At 49.0% G+C, this 10,036-nt stretch overlaps 1 protein-coding gene across 2 annotated transcripts in view; it reads right to left on the reverse strand.

Moving 5' to 3' along the window:
- The window catches only part of ARFGEF1 (ARF guanine nucleotide exchange factor 1), a 95,901-nt gene extending 92,898 nt beyond the window's left edge, over nucleotides 1-3,003 (reverse strand). For both annotated transcript variants that reach the window (XM_072151740.1, XM_072151739.1), the window contains exon 1: nucleotides 2,871-3,003. In XM_072151740.1, coding sequence (XP_072007841.1) covers nucleotides 2,871-2,967 — 97 coding nt within the window. In that variant the 5' untranslated portion in view covers nucleotides 2,968-3,003. The remainder of the gene's footprint in view (nucleotides 1-2,870) is intronic.
- Nucleotides 3,004-10,036: the final 7,033 nt, after the last annotated feature.

The raw sequence follows: 10,036 nt of genomic DNA on the forward strand, positions 1-10,036 counted from the left end.
GCGGTGATCACATTGTGCACAAGAGTGACGTCTCCTCCTATCAAACTAGAGTATAATGTGATTACTAGTGACCTAAGTGTGACAGGAGGAGACGTCACACAAGTGTGCGATGTGCGGTGTCTGACACACGGAGGAGATGACATAATTGTGTATATTTATTGGTGGCTATGTGTAGTTATGACAGGAGGAGGATGTCACACAGCAGTGATCATGGTGTACACTAGTGTGACGTGTCCTCCTGTCACACACAGCAGTGATCATGGTGTGCACTAGTGTGACGTGTCCTCCTGTCACACACAGCAGTGATCATGGTGTGCACTAGTGTGACGTGTCCTCCTGTCACACACAGCAGTGATCATGGTGTGCACTAGTGTGACGTGTCCTCCTGTCACACACAGCAGTGATCATGGTGTGCACTAGTGTCACGTGTCCTCCTGTCACACACAGCAGTGATCATGGTGTGCACTAGTGTCACGTGTCCTCCTGTCACACACAGCAGTGATCATGGTGTGCACTAGTGTCACGTGTCCTCCTGTCACACACAGCAGTGATCATGGTGTGCACTAGTGTCACGTGTCCTCCTGTCACACACAGCAGTGATCATGGTGTGCACTAGTGTCACGTGTCCTCCTGTCACACACAGCAGTGATCATGGTGTGTACTAGTGTGATGTCTCCTCCTGTACACAGCAGTGATCATGGTGTGCACTAGTGTCACGTGTCCTCCTGTCACACACAGCAGTGATCATGGTGTGCACTAGTGTCACGTGTCCTCCTGTCACACACAGCAGTGATCATGGTGTGCACTAGTGTCACGTGTCCTCCTGTCACACACAGCAGTGATCATGGTGTGCACTAGTGTCACGTGTCCTCCTGTCACACACAGCAGTGATCATGGTGTGCACTAGTGTCACGTGTCCTCCTGTCACACACAGCAGTGATCATGGTGTGCACTAGTGTCACGTGTCCTCCTGTCACACACAGCAGTGATCATGGTGTGCACTAGTGTCACGTGTCCTCCTGTCACACACAGCAGTGATCATGGTGTGCACTAGTGTCACGTGTCCTCCTGTCACACACAGCAGTGATCATGGTGTGCACTAGTGTCACGTGTCCTCCTGTCACACACAGCAGTGATCATGGTGTGCACTAGTGTCACGTGTCCTCCTGTCACACACAGCAGTGATCATGGTGTGCACTAGTGTCACGTGTCCTCCTGTCACACACAGCAGTGATCATGGTGTGCACTAGTGTCACGTGTCCTCCTGTCACACACAGCAGTGATCATGGTGTGCACTAGTGTCACGTGTCCTCCTGTCACACACAGCAGTGATCATGGTGTGCACTAGTGTCACGTGTCCTCCTGTCACACACAGCAGTGATCATGGTGTGCACTAGTGTCACGTGTCCTCCTGTCACACACAGCAGTGATCATGGTGTGCACTAGAGTCACGTGTCCTCCTGTCACACACAGCAGTGATCATGGTGTGCACTAGTGTCACGTGTCCTCCTGTCACACACAGCAGTGATCATGGTGTGCACTAGTGTCACGTGTCCTCCTGTCACACACAGCAGTGATCATGGTGTGCACTAGTGTCACGTGTCCTCCTGTCACACACAGCAGTGATCATGGTGTGCACTAGTGTCACGTGTCCTCCTATCACACACAGCAGTGATCATGGTGTGTACTAGTGTGATGTCTCCTCCTGTACACAGAAGTGATCATGGTGTGCACTAGTGTGATGTCTCCTCCTGTACACAGAAGTGATCATGGTGTGCACTAGTGTGATGTCTCCTTCTGTCACACACAGCAGTGATCATGGTGTGTACTAGTGTGACGTGTCCTCCTGTCACACACAGCAGTGATCATGGTGTGCACTAGTGTGATGTCTCCTCCTGTACACAGCAGTGATCATGGTGTGCACTAGTGTCACGTGTCCTACTGTCACACACAGCAGTGATCATGGTGTGCACTAGTGTCACGTGTCCTCCTGTCACACACAGCAGTGATCATGGTGTGCACTAGTGTCACGTGTCCTCCTGTCACACACAGCAGTGATCATGGTGTGCACTAGTGTCACGTGTCCTCCTGTACACAGCAGTGATCATGGTGTGCACTAGTGTGATGTCTCCTCCTGTACACAGTAGTGATCATGGTGTGCACTAGTGTGATGTCTCCTCCTGTACACAGTAGTGATCATGGTGTGTACTAGTGTGATGTCTCCTCCTGTACACAGTAGTGATCATGGTGTGTACTAGTGTGATGTCTCCTCCTGTACACAGTAGTGATCATGGTGTGCACTAGTGTGATGTCTCCTCCTGTACACAGTAGTGATCATGGTGTGTACTAGTGTGACGTGTCCTCCTGTACACAGTAGTGATGACATTGTACACTAGTGATGTCTCCTCCTGTACACAGTAGTGATGACATTGTACACTAGTGATGTCTCCTCGTGTCACACGTAATAGTAGTGACATTGTTCACTAATGTCTCCTCCTGTCATGAAATAGTGATGCCATATTGCACTAGCATGACGTCTCCTCCTGTCACACACAGCAGTGATGACGTCTCCTCCTGTCACACACAGCAGTGATGACGTCTCCTCCTGTCACACACAGCAGTGATGACGTCTCTTCCTGTCACACACAGCAGTGATGACGTCTCTTCCTGTCTCACACACACAGTAATGATGACGTTGTACACTAGTATGACGTCTCCCCCTGTCACACACAGTAATGATGACGTCTCCTCCTGTCACACACGCATTAGTGATGACATAGTACAATACAGTGACGTCCCCTCCCGTCCCCCATTGTCACCCGCGGCCCCTCCTGTCGTCAGTCGTGGTCGGTGTCGCCCCCTCCGCTCACCTAGCGCCACCTCGCAGGCCTTGCGCAGCTGGCTGTGGTGCGCCCTCTTCACCTCCTTGTCGCTGAGGATCTTCTCCAGGGCTCGGGTGAGGAACATGTTGTGATGCGGCTGTGTACTGCTCGGGCTCGGGGGTCTCTAGTGTCGGGCGCTGTGCTGGGCTGCAGGTGGAGGTGGCCCCATCACCGCCCGGGCTGTAGCGGGAGGAGGGAGATCCGTATCCGGGGGAGCGGCGGCGGCTGTCAGTGTGACGGGGCAGGCTGCTCAGGGAAGCTCGGCTCTTCTCCTCGCCATGTTGGAAGGAAGCGACGTCAGGAGCAGACCCGCCCAGAGCAGACACTGCAGCAACACCCGGGGGAGGGCCGGGGATGAGGTGAGGAGGATGCTCGGGTCACACAAGCCGCATGTGCTTCTGGTGTCAACTGGGCGTCATATTAATCATAACGGCCTCATCCTGAAACTTTCTAGTATTCCTCACTAGTTTCAATATCTCTGCTTGCTGGGGGCTGGAGATATTCTGCCCAGGTTATGCAAGTAGCAGAATGTGAATACTAAGTATTATGGGTGTGGGTGACCTCAGCAGTGTCACTAGGTCACCCTTACAACACTTAGACAAGCAGAGGATTTGCCACCTTCTGTCAAAAGGTCAAAAACTGACAAAAAAAAACATGATGATCCCCTGTCGCCTGCTCAGGTACCAACCTGGCATCCAATCATGGCTAAAGTAATAAACGGTGCGTCTTTAAGACACAGATGCAATTGGTGATGAGAGTGGCCCGGTGATCACATCCTTACACCACCTGCCTCATTCCACTGAAGACCGGGAGAAGACTTGAGGGTGGAGGGTGCCACAGGTTTCATTCATGAACCTTTACAGGTACAGTGTGATCTACCGTCTGCTGGGCCTTCAAATTCAGCAACCCCAGCCCCAGATTAGGGGTGCTGATGCCTGGCCCTGCCTGCCCTAGAGAAGGTGCCTAGGCTTTCCAAGGTTAATCTTATATTATTGAAAATGTACCATCAAAAACAAGCATGATAGACCGGTTACCTCCTTTCTTCAAAAATCTACTTTTAAAATTGTGCTAATGACTCCCCTTTCCCACGAGGTGCTCACAGCTGCTGTGATAACAGGCAGTGCAGGGGAGAGACTGAGATGCCCTGCTGCCCAGTGTAACAACAGGGGGTAGCCCCTCACACTCATTATCATTTTAAAAGTTGATTTCAGAAGGAAGGAAGCCGTGGATAAGAAATATAAGTAGATTACCACAGTCACAGTGCCCGGATCCATGAGTAAGTGCCCCTGGTTTATCATGATAGATTTTGATGGTGGTTCTCCTGTAAGACTTTTCAGAGGCAGGACCTTATATACTTTTATGCTGAAAGCCATAATTTACCAAAATATCATAGTAGACAAAATAAAAGTGTAAAAATTGTTGAAAACATACATATTAAGCTCCAAAGCCTCGAATACCATTTTATTATGCTAATAAAATAAAAACCCTTCTGTATTTGGTAGTTTGTCCAGCCAAAGAGGGCGCTCTGCATCAGTCACTATTATCACTAGATGGGCCTCTACACTTTGTGAATGGTACAGTGACATCCATACTACTAGAATAACAGTAACTAGTATTCCAGTCCTTGTGCCTCTGCATGAACAACAAAGGCCTGAATTCATCTTCACGGAGGACAATGCCCCAGCTCATCAAGGTCCCATCATTAGGGAATGGCTGGATACTGGGGATCTCACATGCAGTGTCCTGTACTTTCGTAACACCTGAATCCCATTGAAATCCTAGGGGGACTAGGTGAGTCACCATATAGAGGCTTGTAACTCCTTGCCCACAACCTAAAAGATCTGTGGGTCGCCCTTCTGGAGGAGTAGGATGTCACCTCAGCAAGCAAGTCAACCTGTCAACAGCATGAAACCATGAAACGTCGTGGTCAGCTGTAACAGATGTTCCTGGCCACATGACAAGTTATTGAGAAGTTTTTGTGGGGTTATACCCAACACTGGTGCTGTCTTTTGTTTTAAGACGATCTGTCACCAGATTTTGCTCCCCCCAGACTAAAAATACCTGCTGATAAAGGGTTAGAAGTCCTTCCCAAGTCGCCTTAAATTAGCTGCCCTGTATCTTAATTTCAGATGGTTTTCTGATATGCAAATTAGCTTATGTGACTCATGTCTGGTATCTGTGACTGAAGAAGAAAAGGCCACAGCATCCAATGTAATGAAAAAGGGGATAAAACTTTATTCACACAGGCATGAAAAAACTGCAACGTTTGGATTTGCAGTTTTTTCATGCCTGTGTGAATAAAGGTTTATCACCTCTTTCATTACATTGTATGCTGTGGCCTTTTCTTCTTTCGTTGGACCTCGGATCCTACACACCAGGACCCTGGGCGGCATGCATCATTTAGTTCAATACTTGGTAAATACAAAGGTCGCTGTCTTTTTTCTTTTTTTTTGGCATCTGTGACTCTTCTCTCTCTCAGGTTGTCAGGGAACCCCGCCCCATTATTATTGTGTCAGTTAGTTATTAGATGCATTAGAAGGACAAAAACGGGAAACACAGAGGACGGCACCTCGGGTGATAAAGTTTATCAACGGTGCTCCAAAGATAGTATTTAGTATGTGCTCACCTGATTATTTCTTGATACAAGGCATGGCTCCTCCCATCCCGGGGTCCAGTTAAAAACTCGCGCTTTGTGAGAGAATGAGACGCTAGCTCTCTACAGGCGACCAAAGCAGCATCCACGGCTCAAAAAACCAAACCGCCTAAGGCAACGGAAATGGTACGTATCAGAAACAGAAAAAAGAGCACTGCTGGAGCGCTATAGGTACAATCGGGAGAAAGCCAAGATTGTCTCTCAAAGATACTTTTTATTTCTAAATAATAAATAGCATATCAAAAACTTACATTCCATCAATTGGAACGTGTATCAATGTCCTATTAACACTTTTCGGGTCATATGGACTGAATACAGTATAGTGTTTCCACTGGACTTATATCTAAACCTAAACGGTACTCACCCAATCACTATATTGACGGGTTGAGTTTCTTGAAAGGCGCCTGTAGATTGGTTAGTCAGACTATCACTAATGTGATAATGCATGGAGGAAGTAGAGTGATGGTATCGGTGCACATTTGGCTTGTAGTTCCTGCTGTCAGAACTAGCACGTGTGCACTGTGAAGTAAACAAATGAGTTGTGGGATCTTCTTCAGACACAGATTGCAAGGACGAATAGGGAAAAACCAAAGGATAAGCGGTATAACCGCTTAAAAGTTTGGGGTCACTAAGAAATGTCCTTATCTTTGAAAGCACATTTTCTTTCAATGTAGCTAACATTAAATGAACCATAAATACATCCTATACATTGTTAATGTGGTACATGACTATTCTAGCTGCAAACATCTGTTTTTTAATGCAATATCTACATAGGTGTATATAGGCCCATTTCCAACAACCACCAGTCCATATTGTGCATCCTAACTGTGTAAAAAGGCTAATGAATTTTAGAAAACCCTTGTTGAAGTATGCTTACACAGCTGAAAACAGTTTGGCTGATTAAAGAAGCTATAAAACTGACCTTCTTTTGAGCCGGTGGAGAATCTGGAGCCTCACATTTGTTTGTTCTATAGAACTCTCACAATGGCAACCTTCAGAGGAGAGCACAAACAGGCTCTAACCAGAGTAGAAGAAGAAGTGGGAGGCTCCACTGCACAACTAAGCAACAAGACTAGTACATTAGAGTCTCTAGTTTGAGAAACTGATGCCTCACAGGTCCTCAACTGGCAACTTCATTAAATAGTACCCACTAAACACCAGACCCGGCAAAAGAACACAGACATTGGCCAGAGGAAGATTCAAAAGTGTTATGGACAGACGTATATATGTTTGAGGTGTTTGGATCACACAAGAACATTTGTGAGACGCAGAACAACTGTAAAGTTACTTGAAGATGCCTGGCACCGTCTGTCAAGTATGGTGGAAGTCATGTGATGGTCTGGGATTGCTTTGGTGCTGGTAAAGTTGAGATTTGTACAAGGTTAAAGGGATTTTGAATAAGGAAGGTTTATCACTCCACTTGGCAACACAATGCCATTCCCCGTGGACAGCGCTTGATTGGAGCCAATATCATCCTACAGCAGGACAATGACCCGAAGCACTATTTAGGGAAGAAGCAGCAGCTGGTATTCTATCTGTAATAGAGTGGCAGCCCAGTCACCAGATCTCAACCCCATTGAGCTGTTGTGGGAGCAGCTTGACCGTATGGTACGCAAAAGTGCCCATCAAGCCGATCCAACTTGTGGGAGGGGCTTCTGGAACCATGAGAAGAAATTTCTCCAGATCTCCTCAGATTACCAGCTAGAGGCCAAAGAATTGCAGCAAATGGAACACTCTTTGATGAAAGCAAAGTTTGAAGGAGAAAATGATTATTTCAAATGAAAAAAAAAATTAAAACTTTGTGAATATATATTCTATTCAATTTGCAACTAATTTAAAAAATACAAGTACCGTACAGGCGGGTCCCTACTTAAGAACACTCGACTTACAGACTACCCATAGTTACAAGTGGACCTCTGGATGTTGGTAATTTATTGTGCTTTAGTCCTAGGCTACTATAAACAGCTGTAACAGTTATCAATGGTGTCCGTAATGAAGCTTTAGTGTAAATCCTGGTTCTTATGACAATCCAACATTTTTTAAATCCATTTGTCAGAGAGACAAAAAAGAATTTGGCTGGGGTTACAACTATAACATATACAGTTCTGACTTAGGTTCTTAAAGGGAACCTACCACCCCGATTCTACCTATAAAGGTAGAAGGGGTGGTAGGTGGATGAATGGGACGTGAGGATAGCCCTTTTTGTGCTAATCCTCACGTCCCGGCTATCTTTTTATAAAGTTTACTGCGGGCATATGCAAATTTTTTATGCGGCTACTGGGGCGTGGAGTAGCCGGACATGAGGCTACTAGTCGCGGCTACTCCACGCCCCAGTAGCCACGTTACTCTGCCTACCATTTAATCTTCAGCGCGCAGCTCCTCATAGCTGCGCGCCCTCGTCTGAGTCCCCTGCGTTCTGCGCATGCGCAGAACCCAGGCCTTTGGCTGCGCAGCCGTGGCTCCGGGGCCGGAGCTACTGCGCATGCGCAGTAGGCCGCAGATGCCGGGGGACTCGGACGAGGGCGCGCAGCTACGAGGAGCTGCGCGCCGAAGATGAAATGGTAGGAGGAGTAATGTGGCTACTGGGGCGTGGAGTAGCCGCGACTAGTAGCCTCATGTCCGGCTACTCCACGCCCCAGTAGCCGCATAAATAAATTTGCATATGCCCGCAATAAACTTTATAAAAAGATAGCCGGGACGTGAGGATTAGCACAAAAAGGGCTATCCTCACGTCCCATTCATCCACCTACCACCCCTTCTACCTTTATATGTAGAATCGGGGTGGTAGGTTCCCTTTAAGTTAAATTTGTATCTATCTTGTACTTAACCCAGGGACTGCCTGTGTATACTTGAGTATTAGCTGACCCGAGTATTAGCTGAGGCACCTAATTTTACCACCAAAAACCTAGAAAATCTTCCTGCCAGCCCCTGTAGTTTATAGCCTGCTCCCTGTAGTGTATAGCCTGCTCCCTGTATTGTATAGCCTGCCATCCACCTGTAGTATATAGCCTGCCCCCAGTAGTGTATAGCCTGCCTGCCCCCAGTAGTGTATATCCTGCCTGCCCCCAGTAGTGTATAGCCTGCCTGCCCCCTGTAGTGTATAGCCTGGCGGCCCCCTGTAGTATATAGCCTGGCAGCCCCCTGTAGTATATAGCCTGGCAGCCCCCTGTAGTGTATAGCCTGTCTGCCCCCTGTAGTATATAGCCTGCCAGCCACCTGTAGTATATAGCCTGCCCCCAGTAGTGTATAGCCTGCCTGCCCCCAGTAGTGTATATCCTGCCTGCCCCCAGTAGTGTATATCCTGCCTGCCCCCAGTAGTGTATATCCTGCCTGCCCCCAGTAGTGTATATCCTGCCTGCCCCCAGTAGTGTATAGCCTGCCTGCCCCCTGTAGTGTATAGCCTGGCTGCCACCTGTAGTGTATAGCCTGGCTGCCACCTGTAGTATATAGCCTGGCTGCCCCCTGTAGTGTATAGCCTGCCTGCCCCCTGTAGTGTATAGCCTGCCTGCCCCCAGTAGTGTATAGCCTGCCTGCCCCCTGTAGTGTATAGCCTGGCTGCCACCTGTAGTGTATAGCCTGCCAGCCCCCTGTAGTGTATAGCCTGCCTGCCCCCTGTAGTGTATAGCCTGCCTGCCCCCTGTAGTGTATAGCCTGCCTGCCCCCTGTAGTGTATAGCCTGCCTGCCCCCTGTAGTGTATAGCCTGCCTGCCCCCTGTAGTATATAGCCTGGCAGCCCCCTGTAGTGTATAGCCTGCCTGCCCCCTGTAGTATACAGCCTGCCTGCCCCCTGTAGTGTATAGCCTGCCTGCCCCCTGTAGTATATAGCCTGCCAGGCCCCTGTAGTGTATAGCCTGCCAGGCCCCTGTAGTGTATAGCCTCCCAGCCCCTGTAGTGTATAGCCTGCCTGCCCCCTGTAGTATACAGCCTGCCTGCCCCCTGTAGTGTATAGCCTGCCTGCCCCCTGTAGTATATAGCCTGGCAGCCCCCTGTAGTGTATAGCCTGCCTGCCCCCTGTAGTATACAGCCTGCCTGCCCCCTGTAGTGTATAGCCTGCCTGCCCCCTGTAGTATATAGCCTGCCAGGCCCCTGTAGTGTATAGCCTGCCAGGCCCCTGTAGTGTATAGCCTCCCAGCCCCTGTAGTGTATAGCCTGCCTGCCCCCTGTAGTATACAGCCTGCCTGCCCCCTGTAGTGTATAGCCTGCCTGCCCCCTGTAGTATATAGCCTGCCAGCCCCCTGTAGTGTATAGCCTGCCTGCCCCCTGTAGTGTATAGCCTGCCTGCCCCCTGTAGTATATAGCCTGGCAGCCCCCTGTAGTGTATAGCCTGCCTGCCCCCTGTAGTATATAGCCTGCCAGGCCCCTGTAGTGTATAGCCTGCCTGCCCCCTGTAGTATATAGCCTGCCAGGCCCCTGTAGTGTATAGCCTGCCTGCCCCCTGTAGTGTATAGCCTGCCAGGCCCCTGTAGTGTATAGCCTGCCTGCCCCCTGTAGTGTATAGCCT

This window comes from Engystomops pustulosus, chromosome 5 (genome assembly GCF_040894005.1).
Source record: "Engystomops pustulosus chromosome 5, aEngPut4.maternal, whole genome shotgun sequence".
Lineage (NCBI taxonomy): Eukaryota > Metazoa > Chordata > Amphibia > Anura > Leptodactylidae > Engystomops > Engystomops pustulosus.